This window comes from Theileria parva, chromosome 2 (assembly GCF_000165365.1).
Source record: "Theileria parva strain Muguga chromosome 2, complete sequence, whole genome shotgun sequence".
Classification (NCBI taxonomy): Eukaryota; Apicomplexa; class Aconoidasida; order Piroplasmida; family Theileriidae; genus Theileria; species Theileria parva.
In genome coordinates this window covers 701,135-722,897 of record NC_007345.1, presented here as the reverse complement: position 1 = coordinate 722,897, position 21,763 = coordinate 701,135, and the positions used below count along the sequence as shown (strand labels likewise).

The following is a 21,763-nucleotide window of genomic DNA, read 5'->3' as shown; positions in this document are numbered from 1 at the left end:
TTATTTTCAATTTATGTCTATTTTATCACGTTCCAATGCATTTTGTACGAAGAAATTCCGTACTTTTTTATGATCGAGGCATTGTTTGTTATAGATCAACACCTATTCCTCATCATATAAAACCTAAACCTTCATTAACTTCTAAAAACACTCCAATTTACAATGATTCACCAGTTAATTATGAGCAATCCTCTGATGATGTGGGTGATTTCGTGGAGCATCACATAGATTTCGGTACTTATAAACTAATAATAATATTTATTTAGTTCCTAATAAACCTCTCAACTTGCTGGACTCGATATTTGAATTTAAAAAGCCAGAGGATAAACCAAAAGAGAAGAAAACAAATACTGTTGAATACTGTGGTATGTTTCACTATATAATATATACGCATAAATATATTATGTATAACTACATGTAATATTCAGGCCCTTCAATATTTTGGGATGAAGTAACAAAGAACTGGCCTAAATATGATCCTAATAAGGAACAGGATATTGAAAAATCAAAGCCAAAATACTCTTATAACGTATTGAAAGGTAAAGGCATTTTCAGTGATGAAAAACCTATTAAACACAATGCTGGGTACATGCCCCCTATCTTAAGGGATATGCATGAAAACAGCTACATATACAAAAATGCTGTTAAAACTAGTGAACAGAGAAATGCTGAACATGTTATTAATAGATCTTATCGAGACAGGAGAAGTATCATTAGTGAAATTTACGACATGGAACTCAAACAACAACTTGCTCTCAGTGGAATCCCTAATGAGTCATCAACAACTGATGTTATAGACAGTAATACTGTCAAATCAACTATTCCCGAGGAGGAATTCTCACCAACTAGTACACCTAGGAGAACGGAATCTTCAGATAGCATCATTTTGAGTAATCGTGATGGTCCTAGTTCAGAGGTGGCAAGTATATATACTAGGATTACGCCTAGTTTTTTACAAAACAGGCTAATAACTGATGAAGAAATATATAAAGCTGTAGATTCGCCCTTCACAATAAGATCCATTAAATCATTTAAAATGGATTTGAGTAGATTATGTTCTACTCTAAGTTCCAAAAACACTTCTCGAGCATTATCTAGATACACCACAAGTGTAGAAACTGCAAAGTCCATTCTTGAGAAACCAATTCTCTCTATTGATGAAACTCCTGAGGAATCTGAGTCTGGAGCTCAGTTATTTTCAGAATCATTTAAACGTAACAGTTACATCCAGTCTAAAAGTCCCAGTGGTAATTACGAATTAGATGAGCCACAAGATTCTGGAAAGTTTGAAGGGACCAGTGACTTACTTACTGAATATAAAATTGGCTACCCTGAGAATGAAACATCTTTATATAATGAAGAGAAATCTTCGTCTATTGGTGATTATCATTTAAATGAATTATATAATAGTAGAAACGTTCTTTCAACCAAAAGTTCTTGCTCCGACCTTTACGTTAGTAATATTATAAAAACACCTTCTGAAATTTCACTAAACTTATCTGAAAATCAAGGTTCTGATACCTCTAAAAACGACATAGAAGTAGATCTTTCCAAGGAATTTATAGATGTTTTACAAAAGGGCGATTCAACTGTTTCTTTAGGGCATATGTTCACCAGCAAATCTGAATTTGACGATACTGTAACCAAGATAAGGTCATTTGAAAAGAAGGACTCAACTATTTCACTTATACATATGTTCACTAACAAATCTGATTTTCAAGATCAACTAAGTAAACAGGGTTCATTTAACAAGTATGATTCAACTATTTCACTTGGACATATGTTTACCACTAAATCTGAATTTGAAAATACTGTAAGCAAGATCGGACCATATGAAAAGGCTGATTCAAATATCTCTCTAAAGCACATGTTCACTACTAAATCTGAATTTGAAGACATTGAAAGCACGACTATCCCATATGAAAAGGCGGATTCAACAATTTCATTAGGGCATATGTTTACTAACAAATCTGAACTTGCAGATAATGAAGGCATTGCTGTCCCATATGAAAAGGCTGATTCAAATATCTCTATAAAGCACATGTTGACTGGTAAGACTGATTTTGAAGATAATGAAAATCAAAGCGTCCCATACGAGAAAGAGGATTCAACCGTTTCTCTAGGACATATGCTTACCAATCAATCGGAATTTAAAAAGGCCGACTCAACTATTTCACTTAACCACATGTTTACTGATAGATTTGACACTCAAGATGAGTTTATTACAGAATCGAGGTATATTGAAACTGAGGCAAATGATGCAGACCAAGGCCAACTAGAATACGAAAATGACACATTTGACTTTAGAAGAAATGTAGTAAGGCCTCTAAAGAACAATCGCTATGAGATATTAGTTAACGGGTTTGATGCAACAGCTTACATAGTTAACAGTAAGTTTAAAGATTATTAGATTAAAGTTTAGCCGATAAACCTTCAACATCTTCTCATTGCAAAATCTTTTTCGATTACGATGATGACAAATTGTTGTTTAAATTAGATCAAAATATTTTTGACATATTTGCGACTGACTTATACTGCGAAATCATAAGAAATAAGAGAAAGAAACACACTTATTTGAAGGTTATTATGGAGGACCGTATAGACGCAGTTATTGCAATTTATTGTGAAAAGACCGAATACATAGAACTCTTGGGTGGAACAATTGGATGGCTTAATGAGGGTAGGTTTAATACAAATTCAACTATGTAAATAGGTCCCAAAATCAATGAAAATGACGAGAATTCCAGGAAAGCTAAACCAAGAAAAAGCCTTTTTGATAGATTAAGAAACAAGGTAATGTATACAGTGTAAATAAAATTTTCAGGAAAATAAGGATTTGGAGGATACCAAGGAAAAGCGAAAAAGCGGTAAGTCAAAAAACCAAAAACCTAAATAACAACACTTAGAAATGAAACCTAGAAGAACACTTGGACTGTTCAGTGCCGTGAGGAGAAAAACAGTCAGATGAATAACTAGATAAGGAGAAAGAATACACATAGAAGTATGTGTTAATAATAAAGGACAATACACACTATCTAATCAAGAATATATTTGAGATCAAAATATGAAATAAAAATGTAATTTATTCCTAATGCCGCTGAGACTAATAGTCGAAAATAAATCCATTAAATCCATTTTAATCCTTCCTCAACCCCATTATATAATTTTTTAATTATTTCCAGTATATCATGTTTATTAACTTTTAAGTATAAAATATAATTCTTTCCTCTTTGTAGTATTATATATTTAATTTTGTACCATTTTGTTGGAGGATCCTCATACTCTTTTGTCAGATATTTTAATATCTTATTTCTAAAATCGCAATTAAGACTAGGATTCTCTTATGAAAATTATAATATAATAGTGTAAATATATAAATATGCCTGGGAAGAATACTCGTATGCAACACTGGTTGCAATATAACGTCAGAGTTACTCTGAAGGATAACAGGAAGTTTGTTGGAACACTTGTCGCTTACGATAAGTATATGAATCTAGTTTTATCAGATTGTGAAGAGTTTCGCATGACTTTAGGGAAGGATAAAAACAGAACCGTACGTCCTTTTATCCATTAATAATTAATCAGTTAACTTATTAAATAAATAATTATTTAACTTACTAAATCAATAATTAATTTATTAATAAATGATTAATTAATTAATTTAGGAAGTCAAGCGTACTCTGGGCTTTGTTTTACTTAGGGGTGAGAATATCGTTTCGTTTACTGCTAAATCTCCAGTTAATGTACCTCAGTTGGGATACCCTATGGGACCTGGAAAGGCTACTCCCGCCGGCCGTGGAGCACCTCTTATGGTTCCAGGAATGATGCAGCCTGGTATGCCGCAAATGCCTGCCGGAGGTGTTGCACTTCAAGCTCCTATGCGAGGCCTTGTTGGCAGTGCCCCAGCTCAACTTCAACCTCAAAATGTTCCTGCGACAATGCCTCCGATGCCCAACTAATCTCTTTATTTAATAATTTGAATGTTTTTTAATTATTTACATTACTTAATATATATACAAATATCTCAACAGTAATATTAATAAACCCATGTATATACATATTACTAGTATACCACAAATTTACTAAATAACTACCATGTATAATATAATTAGTATATAAAATTACTCAAAGGCGTGATGGTAAACATCGTCAAACGTATCTACGAAAATGATGGACAGTTTATCCTTGATGCTAGGGTCAAGTTCCTCGAAGTCTGGCTTATTCCCAACTGGCATTATCACAGTGCTAATATCCTCTCTGATGGCGGCAATGAGCTTCTCCTTAATTCCACCCACTCTCAAAACCTTCCCTGATATCGTTAACTCTCCAGTCATTGCAATTGAAGGTTTAATTCTCTTTTTAGCTGCTATGGAAATCAATGCTGAGGCCATTGTTATCCCACCACTTGGACCATCCTTGGGCGTTGCTCCTTCCGGCACATGAATGTGTATGTTGGCCTCATCTAGGAATATGTTATTGGGCTGATGTTTCCTGATAAATGTTTTACAGTATGTGAGTGCTATTTGTGAACTTTCAGTCATTACAGTTCCCAGGTGACCTGTAACCTTGAGGCTTCCACCCTTTAGCGCATCAACACCAGTACTATCACTGGAAGGTGTAGTATCAGTTGATGATAACTCTTTTACAGGAGTTCTGTCGGGTTCTATCATGTTCCCTTTCTTGTCAAGCATTTGTCCATGAGCCTCAACGTACATTGTTGCTCCTCCTGCATTTGTCCATGCCAGACCTAGCACCACTCCATATGGTAGTGGATAGGGATGAAGTGTCTCCTTTGTGTATATTGGAACTCCTAAATACGACTGAACATCCTCAGATCTAACTACTGTACATTCCGATATACTCTCCAAAGCACTCTTAACATCCTCAACTTCGGCTGGATTTAATTTTTCTACATTATTTGCTTCACTATTGGCTTCACTATTTGCTTCACTATTGGCTTCACTATATGTTTCACTAGCTTCTGTAGATTCAGCGTTACTGGTATCAGTAGTTTGTGAACTTGTGCTTTTAGTGTGTTTCATTACAAGGTCTAGTGCGACTTTACGGTGTATTTTTTCAATGCACTTCAGCAGGTTCCTCACTCCAGCCTCCCTAGAGTACTGCTTAATTATGCACTCAATTGCACTATCCTGAATGTCAATGACTTTGGGCGTGAGTCCTGTGTTCTTCATACTCTGCGGGATTAGAAAGTTCTTTGATATCAGTAACTTCTCCTCTGGCAGGTATCCAGGTATTGTTATCAACTCCATTCGGTCCAACAGCGGAGCTGGTATGGTGTCACTTGAGTTTGCTGTGCATACAAACAGGACTTGGGATAGATCTACCGGTATATCCAGGTAAAAGTCACGGAAGTTCATGTTCTGTGATGGGTCTAGAGCCTCAAGAAGTGCTGATGCAGGATCTCCTCTGGTATCTCTGCCCAACTTGTCAATTTCATCCAGGATAATTAGCGGGTTAAGTGTATTCGTGTACTTTAGTGCTTGTACAAACTTGCCTGGAAGTGATCCAACGTATGTACGGCGATGGCCTTTTATCTCTGCGATATCAAACAATCCTCCTAGTGAGAACCTATACAACTTCCTGTTTAGGGACTCCGCCATCGCCATTGCAATTGATGTTTTTCCTACTCCAGGGGGTCCTATTAGGCATATTATCTTCCCACTAGTTTGTCCGTTGAGGATCGTTGTTGCCATGAACTCCAAAAGTCTTGTTTTCACATCATTTAGTCCAAAGTGGTGTGAATCCAATATCTCCTTAGCCCTATGAATATCCTTAGACTCCTCTGTAGTTTTTCCCCAGGGAAGACCTACTAACCACTCCAGATATGACCTCCAAACTCCAAACTCTGCGCTTGAGGACTCTAAGTGTTTAAGTCTTGAAATTCCACTGTTAAATGAAGATATCGCCTCATCTGACATGTGCATCTTGACTCTTTCAAACTCGCTCTCAAACTGGTCAATCACGTTGGACTTGTCATCTGCGTCCATCCCCAGTTCCTTCTTAATCATCTTCATTTGTTCCGTCAAAATGTACTTGCGCTGGTCCTTTGATAGTTTCTCCTCCAACTGAGTGTTCACTTCGTTCTGAACACGTGCAAACTCAAGGTCGTTTTTCGCAATCTCTAGAACCATTGTAAGTCTCTTGTCTATGTTAAGTTCAGCAAGTATGTTTTGGAGCTGGTCTCTTTTAGCCAGTGAGATTCCAGCTATCAAATCCGCCAGTCTCGTCGGGTAATCCAGGTTGTAGAACCTGATTATCTGGTCGAAATGCTCCTTGTAGAAGTGAGACGTCTTTATTAACTCCTTCACTGTTGCTATGATCTCTAGATGAAGTGCTTTTGTCACTGATGAGTCTTCAAAATGCTTCGGCGTGTCTTCCACGTATTCAACTGCCACTCTGTACAGTGGGTGTACGTCTGAAGGTTCTGCGTGAATTCCAGTCATTTTAATCCTCTTATGCGGCATCAATATCACCTGGCCTCCCTGAAAACTCAGGTTCGGTGTTATCGTTATGATTTGAAGCAGTGTTCCGTACACGTGCATCTCATCACAGGATGACACTGCCCCTGCGTCATCTCTGAGCATTGGAAGGTTATTTGAGTTACTAACATCATTCGTTCGTTCTGTTTTAGTAAGAAAACCGCCAACATAATCATGACCCGAGTTCTGTTTTACGTTAGATAAACACTTTATCACAGCCTGGTCCTGAACTTGTAGTACTTGATAGAAGCCTGGAAATGCAGGCTTTCTAAAAAGCGCTAGTGCTGGAAGTGCGTGCACTCTCTTGGAATTTGAAAAGTGGATAATCGGCAGTGTGAACTGGGCAGATATTAAATGATCTGAGTGATCTCCACCATCAGTTTTCTCAACCTTTGGTGGTTTCTCACTATCACCTTTATCCTTGCTATCGTCATCTTCCTCCTTGAATAAGCTTGTTTGAGAAGGAGTTAGTCGAGTTGGTATATATGGTTTTTCTTGTGGACTATTATCTGTTGTGCTGTTGTCTGGAACGTAAAGAGGTATTGGTTTCCTTCTAATTTTACCCGTTTGTGCTTGCCTTCCGTACTTATTTTTAGGCTTTGGTGCGTTTAAAACATCGTAAATAATTGTGGATGGCTTCTTTACAATCTCCTTTGTGTCGTCATAGTCTAGTAGTTTATCCTTTTCTTGAACTTCTTCTCCTTCATCCTCCTTACAAGTTAAATCATCCTCATTTTCCTGAGTTTTTGAACCCTTACCTCCTCCCTTACTTGAATATGCCCTTAATAATACATTTTGCACTGAAAACTGAGAATTCCATAGCAATTTCCCTAACTCAGTATTTTGTGGCTGTAGATATACGAAATTATATCCTTTATTTCTAAAAATACAACTTGAACTGTATGAAATAGATCTCGAGAGGTTTAGTATCGATCCTTTGGGAAACCAGAATGTTTTACTTAAAGGCATTATAGTAAATCATATTATCAACTGCGTTATATTGGAATGGATTCGGGAATCCAAGAATAACTGTTATTTAAACCTTATCCAACAATTCTTTAAAAAGGGTATAAAATACAGATTATCTGAAACTGAATTAGACTCTACAAAAATAAATATTTATGAATACACAATCTGTTTATCTTGTAATTTACATAATATTAAAAATTATCCACTTTTGTGTGGTGTGGAATCTTCATCAGTATTTAACAAGAAAAACAACACATCAAACATAAAATCATTAAATTCTAAATTAATATTAAATAACTTTACGAAACCGAAGTAATGAATAAAAATTTAAAATTACACAAAATTATAAATAACAAATGTTTGTTAAACTTTAATTTTAAAATTCCACTTGTTTATAATGTTAAACTCGGGTTTAGTGCCTTAATTCTTCGGTCTATCTCATCACACTGCTTTTCGAGGTCTATAAGACTCACTTGATGGAATGAGAGCACTTTTGCGATTGTGTAGAGCGGCTCTGGCTGACATGCCTCTGCTGTATCCTCTGCTACTTTTGTGGTCGTTGATAACTGATCTGATAGTTCCTGTAGGTTCCTTGTTATTGCTTGTACCATGTTATATCCGTTACTTCTATTATTCAGTGTCTCAAGTTTCCCTTTCAGTACTCTTTCCATGTTATCTAACACTGAGAGTGCCATCTTCTGTTCCTCTTCCATTGTCTTAATTGAGGCTTCCATTTTTTTATGTTTTTCCAATAGCTCTTTGTGCATTGTTAAGAGGCTATTAATATTATTACACTGCTGGACTATTTGCCTATCTATTGTAGCGACTTTATCTGAGAAAAGGTTGAATGACTCAACCTTCTTCGCTACTCTCTTTTCCCAACTATCTAATAATTCTGCGATCGTGTGTTGTTCAGTAACGCTAAAGTCTACGTCTAATTTAGTTGTATCCTGCGTTCCAGCGTATGGAGTCTGAGTTACTCCCAATGTTGAAGTTGTTTTTGTAGGCTCTAAATTAATAATTATCTATTATTTATAATACCTGCTGTATCAGTTGATGGCATTGTAAATGTAACCTTTGGTGCAACTAAATAAACATATCATTAACATTAGACATACCTTCTTTGGGTTTCAACGAATCAGTTTGACCTAGTAAATCCCCTGTTTTACCTGAATCTGTCCCAAAAAGTGGAGCTTTCCCTGCATCAGTTGCGAAAAGTCCCGTTTTTGATCCAGTGTCAGCCTGACCCATTAGAGGCCCAGAAGTATCAGGTGCCCCAAATAAACCTCCAGTTGTTGGTTTATCGGTTTTCCCAAAAAGATCCTTAGGAGGAGATGAACCTGTATCAGTTGAGCCAAATAAAGGCCCTGAAGTTGTGCTTTCTGTAGCTCCAAACAGGCCTCCTGTAGTAGTGGCAGGTTTATCATTTGTAGCAAACAACCCAGTTGTCGCAGGTGCTGTAGTGGAAGCAAACAGTCCACCAGTAGTAGTAGTTGTATCAGTACTTCCAAATAGACCACCAGTCTTATTCGTGGTATCTGTTGATCCAAATAAACCTCCGGTAGTTGATGGCTGAGAAGTTGCAAACAAGTTAGTTGTAGTAGTACTTGTTTTATCTGTAGTACCAAATAGATTAGCGGTGGTAGTAGCATCTGTTGTGGCAAATAGGTTGGTCGTGGCAGGAGTGGTACTACCAAAAAGGCCGCCAGTTTTACTTGTATCTGTACTGCCAAATAATCCTCCAGTAGTAGTTGTCGTTGATCCAAATAAATTATCTGTTTTCTGGGCAGATCCGAATAAGTCTGTAGTACCAGTTTTAGTAGTAGTATCAGCAGCCTTATCCTGAGCTCCAAACAACCCAGTACTAGTTGTAGTACTGCCAAATAAACCGCCAGCCTTACTTGTATCCGCGCTACCAAATAAACTAGTTGTCGTACTAGATTGGTCTGGAGTACCAAATAAGTTTGTAGTGGTGGTACTTCCAAACAAATTAGTTGATTTGTTATCTGTTGAACCAAACAAACTGGTACCAGAGGACGGAGCTAACAATTTATTATCATCAGTTCCAAATGTTGCGGGTTTGGATAAATCACCAAATAAGTTTGATTTTGTCGACCCAAACAATGATGGTTTTGAGTCACCTGGCTCAGTCAAGCTCGTGGTTAAACTCTCAGTCTTTGATGACAGGCTAGACTCTGTAACCTTGTGGGTCTGATCAGTCTCCACAAGATTAAATGTAGGAGCTGTAACTGAACCTAATGTTACAGTCTTTGGTTCAGTTTGTCCAAATAGACTTGTCGCGGACTTTTCACCTGACCCAAAGGTTTCAAACGACTTTAATGCCTTATCAGGTGGCCCAAATAGTTCCGTGGTTGTTTTCATAGGGTCTGGTGTTGCAAATAAACTTGAGGTTTCAGGTTCTTTAGGCTTAGAAAATAGAGATGAATCTTCGGCCTTTAATTTACTTTCTCCGTATAGTTGTTCCTTCTGTTTATTTAACTTTTCATCATCTCTATCTTCTACTGAGTACAAATTTGAATCGTAGCCTTCTCCAAAATCACTCTCAGTCAACTTACTCAAGTCAAGGTGCTGTGCTTCATTGGGTTTTTCTATGTGTGTATGCAGCACTGGCGGTTCTTTATGCTGTGATTGCATCAATAATTCGGAGGCTCTTGTAAAGTGAGTATCTGCGAACAAATTACTTGTTTTGGCGGCGTCAAATGTTGAAACTCCAAATCCATCAGATTTTCCAAACACACCTAAAGGTTTACCACTTTCATCTTTATTAGTTTGATCACCTGAAACAAATGATGTTTCATCATCAACGGCATCTTTTGGTGGTGATACGCCAGCGGCGTTTGTTTCTCCAAAGCCTGATAAATCATTCAAGGTTTCTGACTCTTTTGTCCCAAAGACTGTGGTTTTTGTTGTACCCATAGTTCCAAACAAATCATAGGCTCCTTCAGCCGAATTATCTCTGTGTTCAAACTTTTGTGACGTTGAAGAAGAAACCGCGCCATCTGAAGTGGTGGAAGGCTGATTTAACTCTGAATGTTGTTCTGTTTTATCCTGTTGATTACTGTCAGTAGAAGCTCCAAAGAGAGAACTTATTGATGACTTGGTACTGGATCCGAAAATGTTTGTTGTTGATGTGTTGTTGGTATTATCTCCACCAGAGTGATTATTTTCATTTGAAGACGACATTTTAAATATTTTGGTGTATTAACAAAATATGAATAATTAAAATAAATGATAGTATGAAGCAATGATTACCTTTGAGTCCCCATGTATATATAAAGTAAAATATGACCAAATCCATACATATTTGTTATATTACAATGATTATATTCATGTTATTTACAACCAATCGCAGTTAATTATGTAATTTTTATATATATATTTTTAACCACTTTTAAATATAATATTTTTTTAAAGTTTATAGTATTTTGTTCAGTAATTTCACAGTTTCCTTTATTTTTAATACATTATCTTCCGAAACATGGAATCTTATAATTTTGACCCTACCAAATTTGATTTGGACCCTGAATTTAAAAATTCTAAGTGTTTAAACCTTTGTGAGCTTCACTTAATTCTCGGCGATCAGCTCAGACTTCATCACAACAGGAACGATACAGCTGTACAGTACGTTTTCACTATTCTCAATTTATTTTTAGATTTATTAAAACATCCCATGAATATGCTAGTCGGTTTGCTATTTTAAAGTGTCGTAACGCCATCGTCGACATCAGAACGTTTGTTCTTGCTAATTATTTACATAAATTTGCAGCACGATTGAGCGTGATGGGCTTCTACACGAGTTTGAAATGGCAAGTCTGGTCAATTTACTCCCCAAATCTGCTGACGAGGCTAAATCTCTAATTCCCTCTTTATGCAGAATTCCCGATGACAAGATAAATAAAATCTTGGAACTACTAGAGAGTTACAGGATACAATCTTAACCTGCTTATTACTGATGTAGCTATAAATTTATTATCGATTCATACACATATATATAAATATTCTACCCATGTTGTTATACCAGATTAAAATGTATTTTACTTATGTTAGACTGTACTAATTTGCGGAAAAGGCTGAACTGTACTAAAGACGATCGTGAGTCTCTCCCATGAAATATATCCTTTCATATAGCCCCTTTTAATCAAATTTCCACAAATGCATAGCATCTAAAGGTAATAATTCACATACGGTAAATAAGATACCTCGAGGTCGGTCATCTCGGGAACCTGACAACCTGCAGTTGCCGTTAGAACTCCAACAGGAAGCATGTTATTCTTCCCTGAAGGAACATACGTGTTCCACCATTCTTTCCTAAAAAGAGAGCGTAAAATCCTTAAGGATTAAATGCTTACGATTTCCTAATCAGGGTTCTATATGCCAAGAATTTGAGCTGTTCTACACACAAAATTGTTCCTTCCTTTATGAAATCTTCAAAGTAATTGTCCTGAACAATGTTAACTTTATTAATTCATACGAGTGTATTGTTGAAACGTTCCACATCTCCGAGAACAATCGACTTAACAATCTCAGAGTAGTGGGTAAGACTGAAGGCAATTATTAACTCAGGACCTACTTGTATTTTTCGAGCAGATATTCTGGAGGCATCTTGCCAAGCCCCAGCCTAACAACAATCAAGCACTCGAGAATGTGCCTATGAACATAAGTTGATTTCCTAGTAGAAATAAAGCATACCTTCTCATCTTAACGTTATCTTTAAGGCAATTTGAAAAAGCCCATGACAGGTGTTCCTCAGACTAAATCTTATTACAATATCAACTCACTTCAATGTATTCTTCCTTTTGCATATGTAGTTTACCCAGATAGTACCGAAAGTTAATAAGTGGCCCCCTGAGAGCCCTTGAGTAATTAATAGTTCTAATAACATTAATCATACAGTAAACATACGTCGATTCAATGGCTTTTAAAAATCCAGCAGCCATTTGCATATTTCCAAGCTAACAAATTTTGGATTCCTATAAATATACCTGCATACACCCCTTTATAGATTGGCCAAGTAATACGATATATGCTAATAAGGCATAAATTATTAAATTTCATACCAGAATGCCGAGATTCATCTCCTCTAACTCTACCCATTTTACTTCTAACATTATTTAAGACTTGCTTCATATATTTATCCTTGTCGTCCTCATCGTCACTTTCTTGACCATCAACGACAACAGGCACATTCGCCTTGTCAGCCTGGAAATTTTGTGTTGGAGCAGATTAGGTAAATTGTCATATATGGACGAATTAAAACATACGTATGAGCCGATAATACTCGTGAAGTTACAGAGTGAATATAATACTGGAACAAGCCAGTGGTGGTCTGTAAGATTCTCATCCAAGTATATATCAAGCCACAGACTAAAGTTCCATAAAAATTAGAAACAAACTCTAGTAATTTGAAGGACTTTTTAAGAATATCATCCCAATCCATGAGATTATTTGCGATAGAAACTCTCAGCATTAGATAATCTGAGAAAAACTGGCAGATTCCAGGTGAAATAAGCTTATCGAACTTATTGAACGACTGGTTAGTGAGCGTCTGAAAATTTTCCTACGCAAATTAGTTATACGGAAATTAAACAAACTTCATTGAGCCCATATAAATTATCTTGTGACAATTTGTTACATTTTAAGGATAGAAGTAAAGCAAGTTCGGTTCCGTTGTGATTTTCTAAACATCTGGAAACGTCAAATACCCATGTATTTACAGTACAGTGATTTTGCTGCAACATAGTTACAATTAAATTAAAATACAAAAGTTATTAAAATATATTATACTTCTTATTTTAACATTGCACAACCTAATCCAACTAATATTAAATTTATAAAGTTTATTTTCTTATTTATATATTTTTATATGTATTTTATTGTTAATATTAATATTTTGTATAAATGACTTTTGTTGGTCATTTGCTTAACCTTTCAACTGATGATAACATTCCTTTCTATTCTCAGGTATTTTTATATATTTACTTTAGTTAAATAATTTTTAGATTCTGTTAACATCTTCCTACTTTCATAAACCAAAGGATTCTCGCCCTTCAATATCTAAAAACAATTTCCTTTTCAAATCTCTCGACCCATTAATTACTAAATCTGACATTAAAAACATAATCCTACACAGTAAGGAACTTTCTGAATATTTTAACATAAAAGATAAAAATTTTGAAGTCACTGAGGTAATTTAATAAACTAATATTAGTTTTAGAAAGGACTTAATCTGTACTATATTGAGGCTTTGAATTCTGATACACCTCTTCCTAAAGTTTTAGAGATAAATTACAAACCTTTCGCATATTCTAATCCCAATTCATTTTTTAAAAGTATTTTTATTTATTCATTTAATTTCTTTTTAGAAAATGAACATAAAAAACCTTTAAGAATTGACCAAATTCAGCAAATGTGTGATGAGTACATGGCCAAATATGATCTCCAAAATGAACTGAACAAGAAACTAAGACAAAAGATAATCACAGATGATGAGGGATTCCAACTTGTTACAGCTGGACCCCTACCAGTAAAGGCCACAAATTTGTCTACAGCTAAGAAAAAACGGACCAGATAATAATCTACTGTGTAAAATATACTCAATAAACTGTATAATATTGTAATTTAAACCAAGTATTTGAATATAATAAAATTTATGTTACAATCACTTAATTAAAAAGTCTTTCGCTTCATTAACTTTTGAAGCTAGATACGTTGAACCTAAGAATTATAAATTTAAATGGATAAATCATACCTCCGTTGTCTGGATGGTTCCTCATCATAAGCTGCTTGTGAGACTCTCGGATTTTTTCCTTTGTAGATGTTGAACTAAACATTAAAATTGTAAATAAATCAACTTACGATATATTTAATATGTTACAAGCTTCTGTAAATGACATTTTGTGACCAAAGCCACTCAAATTAGCTTTGGAGAGTCTAGAACCCATGTTAAAGGAGGGATCATCACTCGACAATTTGTTGGATAGATTGGTAGAACCAAATTTGAAGAAAGTGGGATATCTCCTGTATAAATATCTAACAGCCAAAACACTTCCTCCCACTGCAACAGCTATAATCGGCCATGACATACTACGGAGTAGGAAATAGAATAAAAATTAGGTTTTTAAAAATTACAAGTAAAAATAATAAAAAATTATGTAATAATCTATACACTCAACACAACATTCACATACTATATTACTTTTTGATTCATTTTGTTAATTAATGTACTATCAATTATAAAATTTATTTTTTGTTTTTAATCTATTAATTCTAGTTAAAACCTGTATAATATTTGTTATTTTTCCCTGCAAATAATGTTTATCAATGAAATTGTTACATCGACATAAAACTCATACAGGAGGAATCCAACTAAAGTTATTTTTAGAGACTCACGATGATCTGTGGTTTTTATACAACATTGCCTTCAAAGGTGACTTGATTGAGGGATTTACCTCGAGGTACTGTTATTATAACTCAATAAATTATTTCTAGAAAAATAAAAACAGAAAATTGTAACTCGATTTGTGTAAAGCAGGAGATAAAGAAGTTTACAATCCGGCTTTGTATCGAGGTAATCCTATTTTTTATAAATTTCAACTTAGTCTGTCCAATACACTACCTCTTATGATGACATTCACGTTACCGGGACTAATGTTCTCGAAAACCCATATGTTAAGGTAAAGATCCAGTTTATAAAAAATTTAACAGATCGGCCAATACCACACTCTTGATGTTCAACCTAACTCCACAATTACTCTTTTCAAGGTTTGCTCTAATGACATAATAATTTTCCTTAGGAGGAATGGAATAAACTATGTGAAGATAAACTCTCACACATCCTCAATGTTTCAATGAACGCTGAACAAGCTTTTCTAGTTAGTTTCCACATTTTATATCCATTGCAGGTTATTGATAACGGACGTGCCTCATTCTTTCTACTTTCTCAGTACATGACTAAAGAAGTTTTCAAACTCATCCACAACATACCTATTAGAAAAACCTCATCACACAGAAGTTCAAACTCCTCAAAGGTATACATTTTTTGAACCTAACTGATTTTTTAGTCTTCTGAGTCATTTTACAGGATGATTTTGGATAAAATCGACTCAGAACTGGATTTTAAAGTGCTAAGGATGGTTGTAATAACAGGGCCGGGAATATTTAAGGTATTTTACTTTTTTCCGACCCATTCTTAGGACCTCTTCTTCGAGTACATGAAAGCTAATTCTTTAAATCTGTATGTTTAACTTTCTGAGTAATAAAATTTAGAAATCATGTTAACATTCACAAGAACCTCAGTAGATTCATTTTGTGTAACTCTTCATTTTCCGACAAGTAACCTTCAATCAAATTAATTAAAAATTACAAATTAAACATTCAGAAATGCAATAAATGAAGTCCTAAGTAACCCTCTGCTATCCTCGAAACTTAACTATGTTTTCTACCATGACCACAACAAGGTACTTAAATACTATAATACATTAGTTAAAATACTCTTAAGGTGCTGGATGAACTGAAGACTAGACTTGAGATGAATGACGAAAAGGTGTGCTTCGGGTTCGATGATATCTACAACGCTGTGACTCTGGGTGCTGTTGAGAGCATTCTCGTTAGCGACAACGTGATTCGAGAAGCGTCATCCACAACGAGGAGGAAGATCCACGAACTTGTTGACGAGGTTAAGCATTACGGCGGCGGAGTCTACTACTTCTCCGACAACCACTGCGCCACTGAGTACATTAAGAACCTGACCGGGCTTGTAGCTCTGCTTCGATTTGTTATTTAACTTAACGTTTAATGTTTATCATGAAGTAAATATTCATATTTATTAATTTTTGAGAAATATTTTAAAGTTTGATGTACTATTAATTTGGTATAGTATATTAAAATTTGAAGTATATTAAAATATCATGGATTATTATTTCTAGTGATTGCGTCGTTTACCATGTCTGAAATGTCTTCGTTGTTGATTGAGTTGCGTTGGCACAGGCCCTCCAGTGATGATGAGAAATTACTATGACAAATGCTGCGATTGACGTCTGAGTCGAGTTCAGGCGGTATTGATTCTTGAAGTAGTGAGGAGGCACTCACACTTGTTCTGGCTGTGGAAACCTGGGTTCTAGTATGTATTGAACTAGTCCTAGACGAGCTTAGCGCTAAAGTATGATGAAGAATGAAAAATTGAAAGATTATTAAAAATATAAATTAAATAGTAAAAGAATAGGAAATACTTAGTGATCTCATGGATTCAGTTGTAGTCTTGAAAGATTTATCAGAGTTATTTGACCTTCTCCTTCTCAACACATTCTTAGACTTAGAAAGGCACCACCTGGGTAGTGTTATTTCCATTGGTGGATTATATGCCGATATGTTAAATTTGTTCAAAAACTTCCGTATTGGAACAATTAAATCCTAAAAACGATAAAAACAATTAAAAATACCTCATTAATTGAATAGTAGTTGTGTTTTGAGTTAGGTTGAAAATCGGCCATCTTATTCTCAGATTCGTAAGAGTCATACAATCTTTGTCCATGGGATACTGGGACTATCTCATCCAGTAGTCCGTGTATAATCAGAAGTGGCACTGATGGTGACATGTCCTTCAATGCCTGTTCAAGATCCCAGAAATTATCAATTAGCCATGAGCCAAGCGGGAAGTACTCTACAGAATCCTTCATGTGAATTAAAAAATTACCCTGAACTATCTTATGGATCGATACGTATGGTGCCTGCAATATAACTCCTCCACATTTAATTCCTTTTTTTACAAAATGTGCAGCTATACATGCTGCCGGTCCTGAAAAACATGAAAAATTAATTACATACCAGTTCCGATAGATCGACCGAAAAAGACTATAGAGCTTGGGTGAACACCAAGTGAGAGTAGGAAATGGAATGTAGCGATAACTCGCAAATTCACTGAGGGTCCTGTAGTTACTGATATCTCTGGAGATAATCCGTATCCTGGGTACTCAACAGCTACTATAGATGCTCCGATGGCTTCCGAGATATCATACAGTTCTGGTTTAATGAGTCCAATGTCGCAACAATTTGCTAAACAACAGTTAATCCATGAGAAATAAAAGTCAATAAAGGTGAATATAATTGAATCAAGATGAATTAGAATTAAACAAAAGAGAATTAAAATGAATAGAAATGAAATGAAAATGACTCCAAGTGGATTATAGTGAAATAAAATGAAACATACCGTGCAAGTATATAAAAAATAGGCTTGAGGGTTGAGGTGATCGGATAAACAGAACTGGGAAGGATCGAGACGAGGGTTTGTCGATGTTTAAATCTTTAGATGCAAAGTTCTTTGGAACCCATACTAATTCAGGAAGGTTATGATCGTACTAAAAACCCATTAATTAAAAAAATTATTAAATTTGAGCATACCGAGGCTTGAGGGGCTGGGAATATTATTGAATTTGCAATTGATTTCGCATTTCCCATGTTATGTATGCTTTTTGTTAAATATTTTACAGTTTAAATGGGTTAAAATAGTAATGTTTGAAATTGTACATATAATACATGATTGATCAGGTTTAAATTATGTGTATATGCAACAAATAGTTAAATTACATGAATGTTAAAATTTTTAAAATCAAACTAATTAATAAAATACATTTTTTGGTGAAAAAATATAAACAGTTGTACTTATGTATCTGTATTATATGTGGCACAGCTTTGGTTAGTAATCACCAAAATAAAATAAAAAATCTAGCCAAGCCTCTTGAATTTATAATATCCATACACTTCTTATTTTATTTTATTATTTTTATTTATTTTATTTTTTACTTAACGCATTTTTATCAGATTTTAAATCTACTATATATATTTACAAACACATTCGATATTGATCTTACAATTTTTATAAATAAATTTACAATTCTTCTGTGGTTAAAAGATCATCTGTATTGAATTTGGGGAGATCTCCGTTTACTGGTGTGAATCTTGCGTCTCCGCCTAGTATTTTTTCCAGCATTCTTTCCATTGAACTCTTCGTTACTGATGTATTCCCGTCGTGGAGGAAGTACCTCAGTCTCTTTTTCGGGTTAAACACTACTGCCGAGGGTAGAACCTTTACAGCTTCGAAAAGTTCCGCAAATTCTTTCTCCTCCGACAGGTTCATCCACATCCACTTTCCATGAATTTGTCCCGTGTATTTTTCACTCAAATGTACCAACATCTCCTTCTCTCCCGGTTTTAATTCTGAATCAGTCAGATAAATGATACAGAATCCCTAAAACATTATTAACGACGGACTACTTTAACAGTATTATATAATGTGTAGCAGTAATACCTGATTTTTGTTGAAACAAATATCTTTATGGGAGAGGAAATTCAATTTTGGTACTTTATCGAATTTCCATGGTTTAGCTTTTGCCGGGTCTCCTTTATCAGAATACCCTCCTCCGAGTAAGAAAGCTTCTGCATTTACGTTCAGCCACTCGAACATTGGGAGGTACTTGAACTCTCCTTTATACTTTTGGGGTTTTCCATTTGGTTTAATGACAACCATCGCTGGCAAACTCTTAACACCGTATTCCTTCTTTAAATCTGGGTGCTTGTTAGCGTCAACAAATCCCAGCAACAATTTTTTCTAAATTAACAAATAAATTAATAGTAATTTAACAAGTTAACAATAAGTTAACAATGTTAATAAGTTAATAATCAATTAAGAAAAATAAATTGTAAACATACATGGAAAGCATTGCTAAGTGCCTTGTACACATATGAAGGATGCTCCTTGTCAGAAAATAACAGAACCTTAGGCATTAATTCATGCTTAGTCATGAAGTGCGCCAACATTCCAATCTCTACCCTCTCCACATTAGATGGCAGGTGTTTTAAAAGCTCTCTCTTCACGTCTTCTTTAACAAGTGGTTTCTAAAAAAACTTATAAATCCCTAACTAACCTTGAAGTCAAATGGAGGCATCGGTAATTTTGGATAAACCTTGAATGCCGGTGTTGAGTATTCTTCTCCAAGTTCACTTTTACATAGACTCTTCAGTGAATGGTCAGTACAATTAACTGCGACAACCGTAATCATCCCTTTCAATTCCTTAGCTACTGAGTTTAACTCATTTATTGTTGAGGTTAGGTTAGTGTCTCCTGTTGAATAGAAATATGCTCCTACTACATTTGTTTGGCGAGCCAGTTGAACATTCGTTGTAAATGTTTTTGAATTTACAACTTGTAAATCGTGCTGCATTGGGTCAACATGTTGTCTTGCTACTGTTAGATTAATAGATGAGAATAATATGACTAATAAATTAATGACAGCAATCCTAGTTGACCAAGCCATTGTTTTAATATAAATCTTCAGTAAAATTTATTCAAAGCCGAAATTCTTCAAAAATCCTTATATATTCTTAATTAATATTAGTGGAATTCTACAAAAATGTGATATATTAGGTGATATTAAACACACATGTTAACCTCAGTTACAATGGATAGCTATTACCGACATAAAATACAAACTTCCTGAACCATTTAATAGAAACTATAAAAATAACCAAACTATGTTATAAAATACTGATAAAATAAAATATCTGATCATATGTCTCAGTATGATTGCACTATATTAAAAATCATTTACTCTTAAATTTTTAAACTTCCAATTAATTTAAAACAGTTATAGAATTTATTCTAATATTATGTTAAATTATAATTAATTAAAGATATTTAGTCAATTTATCATATTACATGATTTATTTGCAAGTATAGTTTCATTCTAACAATACTGGTCACATTATCTGCTTCATGATTATAAAATTACAAGACTTCGTACTTTTGCGGCAACAGGCTCTTTTTGTATAATGGTATTTTCCCATTTTTCTTAAATATTTCTACCTCCTCAACCAACATCTCAAATGTTATGTCATCTTCTATGCTGGACTTAACACTTTTTACTACAGATATATGGTTTGGTAGGTTTTTATCCTCTCTTATCCTTTCCGCATACCAACCTCCTTCTATCCATGTTCCGTTATCAAAATCATAATCTATTTTCCCCTCTGTTAAACTCTGCGTAGATCTTTGTTTAATGTCAGCCTTAGGGTTTCTTAAATTTGGTATGAAAGTATAAATTCTAGAATCTGTTATCCAAGAGCATTCGACTATGATTTGTGTTATTTGGTCGGTCCTGTTTCATTAAAAATTAGTTTATATTACTTACAGTGCAACTTCCATGATCTTCTTGTACACATCTCCGTATGGAGCCAGAAATTCGTTATAAAATACCCTTGTTCCCTAAAATTCACCATAATAACAATAAATCATACAGAATCTGATACGAAAAGTTGCACCAATCTCGGTCTTTTAATATCATCGTATAATACATCAACCCCGAAATCAACCTAATATTCATGAAATTATCAAATCATACAGTGTTGAGATGTGGAGGTTTCCACTTTAGAAGCGATTTACATGTTCCTGGTGAATAAGGTATGTTAACTGGAGTAAATATTAGTCCATCCGATATGTGTGGTAATTTTACTGATATGTTATTTATATGTTTAATTTGAGTTATGTCGAAGAAATCTTTCAAGTAAATTTCAAGTTTATCATATGCTTCTGAGTTATCAGTGCCATCAGTAGGCTTGTTAGGTGTAGATGAATATATCCCAGCCATTCTCAACGGGACTATAACATGAGTGTAAACAAAAGCTAGTCTCTCCATAAGGTTCATCTTGTTCAAAGATTTCCTTTGTATACAAATTCCATCATAACAAAGGTATCTATATGATACAGAATTATCTTCAATGTTTTCATCCTATTAAATGAATGCGTAAGAATCTAAAAATACCATAACGACTTCTCCATCTAGCAATGTCAACTGTTGCGATTGCGATAAATTCCCCCTCACGGGTAATTTCATCTTAATTTCATGAACTTCCTCCAATCTTCCTATCAAGAAAATAGATCCAGAGGCGGATAAGAGTAAAGCTCTAACTCCATCTGACTTTTCACATACTACATAGTCATTCCTTAGCAACAGCGATATTGATTCTCTGAATATAAAATAGTTAATTTTAAATAAACCTGCAAAGAGAGGTCGGTTGGGATCCAGGAAATGAAGGACGACTCCATCCGCATAATTCTCTAACTTTTCGAAGTACTCGATCTTTATTTTCTGAGGATTCTACAGGCGTTCCCGGTAAAGGGGACTTATTTTTACGTAAATCATACATTAATTTAAAACAAAAAATTATAATCTAAATATATAAGGAATAATCTACATTTTAGAAGAATAAAAAGAGTGAATATA

The 21,763-nt window shown here is 34.7% G+C and overlaps 12 protein-coding genes across 12 annotated transcripts; 5 read left to right on the top strand and 7 right to left on the bottom strand.

Moving 5' to 3' along the window:
* Positions 1-35: 35 nt before the first annotated feature.
* On the top strand, positions 36-3,178 carry TpMuguga_02g00363 (uncharacterized protein; the record flags this gene model as incomplete). The annotated part of the gene is made up of 7 exons (XM_759836.2): positions 36-234; positions 267-365; positions 429-2,390; positions 2,423-2,680; positions 2,714-2,793; positions 2,825-2,867; positions 2,907-3,178. The coding sequence occupies 7 exons, from the start codon at positions 36-38 to the stop codon at positions 2,966-2,968; spliced, it is 2,703 nt and encodes a 900-aa protein (XP_764929.2). The 3' UTR covers positions 2,969-3,178.
* Positions 3,179-3,180: 2 nt separating this feature from the next.
* SmB (LSM domain protein) lies at positions 3,181-3,989 on the top strand. Its single transcript, XM_759835.2, has 2 exons — positions 3,181-3,553; positions 3,666-3,989. The coding sequence occupies exons 1-2, from the start codon at positions 3,380-3,382 to the stop codon at positions 3,957-3,959; spliced, it is 468 nt and encodes a 155-aa protein (XP_764928.1). The 5' UTR covers positions 3,181-3,379; the 3' UTR covers positions 3,960-3,989.
* A 116-nt stretch (positions 3,990-4,105) lies between these two features.
* On the bottom strand, positions 4,106-7,644 carry LON1 (endopeptidase La). The gene has a single exon (XM_759834.2). The coding sequence runs from the start codon at positions 7,467-7,469 to the stop codon at positions 4,122-4,124; it is 3,348 nt and encodes a 1,115-aa protein (XP_764927.1). The 5' UTR covers positions 7,470-7,644; the 3' UTR covers positions 4,106-4,121.
* Positions 7,645-7,795: 151 nt separating this feature from the next.
* Positions 7,796-10,719, bottom strand: TpMuguga_02g00360 (Nucleoporin FG repeat region family protein). The gene is made up of 3 exons (XM_061305377.1): positions 8,588-10,719; positions 8,511-8,555; positions 7,796-8,478 (listed from the first exon to the last, which is right to left on the bottom strand). The coding sequence occupies exons 1-3, from the start codon at positions 10,671-10,673 to the stop codon at positions 7,862-7,864; spliced, it is 2,748 nt and encodes a 915-aa protein (XP_061161346.1). The 5' UTR covers positions 10,674-10,719; the 3' UTR covers positions 7,796-7,861.
* Positions 10,720-10,795: 76 nt separating this feature from the next.
* TpMuguga_02g00359 (RNA polymerase Rpb4 family protein) lies at positions 10,796-11,470 on the top strand. The gene is made up of 3 exons (XM_061305376.1): positions 10,796-11,111; positions 11,144-11,221; positions 11,257-11,470. The coding sequence occupies exons 1-3, from the start codon at positions 10,969-10,971 to the stop codon at positions 11,426-11,428; spliced, it is 393 nt and encodes a 130-aa protein (XP_061161345.1). The 5' UTR covers positions 10,796-10,968; the 3' UTR covers positions 11,429-11,470.
* Positions 11,453-13,391, bottom strand: pcid2 (PCI domain protein). Its single transcript, XM_759831.2, has 13 exons — positions 13,082-13,391; positions 12,884-13,047; positions 12,752-12,854; positions 12,548-12,689; positions 12,473-12,516; positions 12,393-12,442; positions 12,269-12,362; positions 12,180-12,241; positions 12,061-12,138; positions 11,962-12,031; positions 11,840-11,931; positions 11,690-11,798; positions 11,453-11,653 (listed from the first exon to the last, which is right to left on the bottom strand). The coding sequence occupies exons 1-13, from the start codon at positions 13,226-13,228 to the stop codon at positions 11,534-11,536; spliced, it is 1,275 nt and encodes a 424-aa protein (XP_764924.1). The 5' UTR covers positions 13,229-13,391; the 3' UTR covers positions 11,453-11,533.
* On the top strand, positions 13,330-14,117 carry TpMuguga_02g00357 (uncharacterized protein). Its single transcript, XM_061305375.1, has 4 exons — positions 13,330-13,451; positions 13,490-13,675; positions 13,705-13,819; positions 13,853-14,117. Exons 1-4 carry the CDS (start codon positions 13,389-13,391, stop codon positions 14,059-14,061), a joined length of 573 nt encoding a protein of 190 aa, XP_061161344.1. The 5' UTR covers positions 13,330-13,388; the 3' UTR covers positions 14,062-14,117.
* Positions 14,118-14,120: 3 nt separating this feature from the next.
* On the bottom strand, positions 14,121-14,726 carry PAM18 (chaperone protein DnaJ). The gene is made up of 3 exons (XM_759829.2): positions 14,346-14,726; positions 14,239-14,312; positions 14,121-14,204 (listed from the first exon to the last, which is right to left on the bottom strand). The coding sequence occupies exons 1-3, from the start codon at positions 14,570-14,572 to the stop codon at positions 14,149-14,151; spliced, it is 357 nt and encodes a 118-aa protein (XP_764922.1). The 5' UTR covers positions 14,573-14,726; the 3' UTR covers positions 14,121-14,148.
* On the top strand, positions 14,697-16,302 carry Pelo (mRNA surveillance protein pelota). Its single transcript, XM_061305374.1, has 11 exons — positions 14,697-14,944; positions 14,979-15,057; positions 15,089-15,163; positions 15,195-15,251; positions 15,284-15,361; positions 15,392-15,517; positions 15,551-15,652; positions 15,683-15,723; positions 15,756-15,821; positions 15,868-15,946; positions 15,988-16,302. Exons 1-11 carry the CDS (start codon positions 14,811-14,813, stop codon positions 16,270-16,272), a joined length of 1,122 nt encoding a protein of 373 aa, XP_061161343.1. The 5' UTR covers positions 14,697-14,810; the 3' UTR covers positions 16,273-16,302.
* Positions 16,303-16,351: 49 nt separating this feature from the next.
* TpMuguga_02g00354 (Alpha/beta hydrolase family protein) lies at positions 16,352-18,151 on the bottom strand. The gene is made up of 7 exons (XM_061305373.1): positions 17,886-18,151; positions 17,695-17,842; positions 17,313-17,540; positions 17,182-17,283; positions 16,928-17,148; positions 16,718-16,898; positions 16,352-16,642 (listed from the first exon to the last, which is right to left on the bottom strand). Exons 1-7 carry the CDS (start codon positions 17,940-17,942, stop codon positions 16,395-16,397), a joined length of 1,185 nt encoding a protein of 394 aa, XP_061161342.1. The 5' UTR covers positions 17,943-18,151; the 3' UTR covers positions 16,352-16,394.
* A 175-nt stretch (positions 18,152-18,326) lies between these two features.
* On the bottom strand, positions 18,327-20,054 carry TpMuguga_02g00353 (Thioredoxin family protein). Its single transcript, XM_759826.2, has 4 exons — positions 19,409-20,054; positions 19,194-19,379; positions 18,793-19,092; positions 18,327-18,732 (listed from the first exon to the last, which is right to left on the bottom strand). Exons 1-4 carry the CDS (start codon positions 19,796-19,798, stop codon positions 18,373-18,375), a joined length of 1,236 nt encoding a protein of 411 aa, XP_764919.1. The 5' UTR covers positions 19,799-20,054; the 3' UTR covers positions 18,327-18,372.
* Positions 20,055-20,166: 112 nt separating this feature from the next.
* CEG1 (mRNA capping enzyme catalytic domain protein) lies at positions 20,167-21,736 on the bottom strand. Its single transcript, XM_759825.2, has 6 exons — positions 21,538-21,736; positions 21,302-21,506; positions 20,882-21,268; positions 20,778-20,852; positions 20,672-20,745; positions 20,167-20,638 (listed from the first exon to the last, which is right to left on the bottom strand). The coding sequence occupies exons 1-6, from the start codon at positions 21,684-21,686 to the stop codon at positions 20,269-20,271; spliced, it is 1,260 nt and encodes a 419-aa protein (XP_764918.1). The 5' UTR covers positions 21,687-21,736; the 3' UTR covers positions 20,167-20,268.
* Between the last annotated feature and the right edge of the window lie 27 nt (positions 21,737-21,763).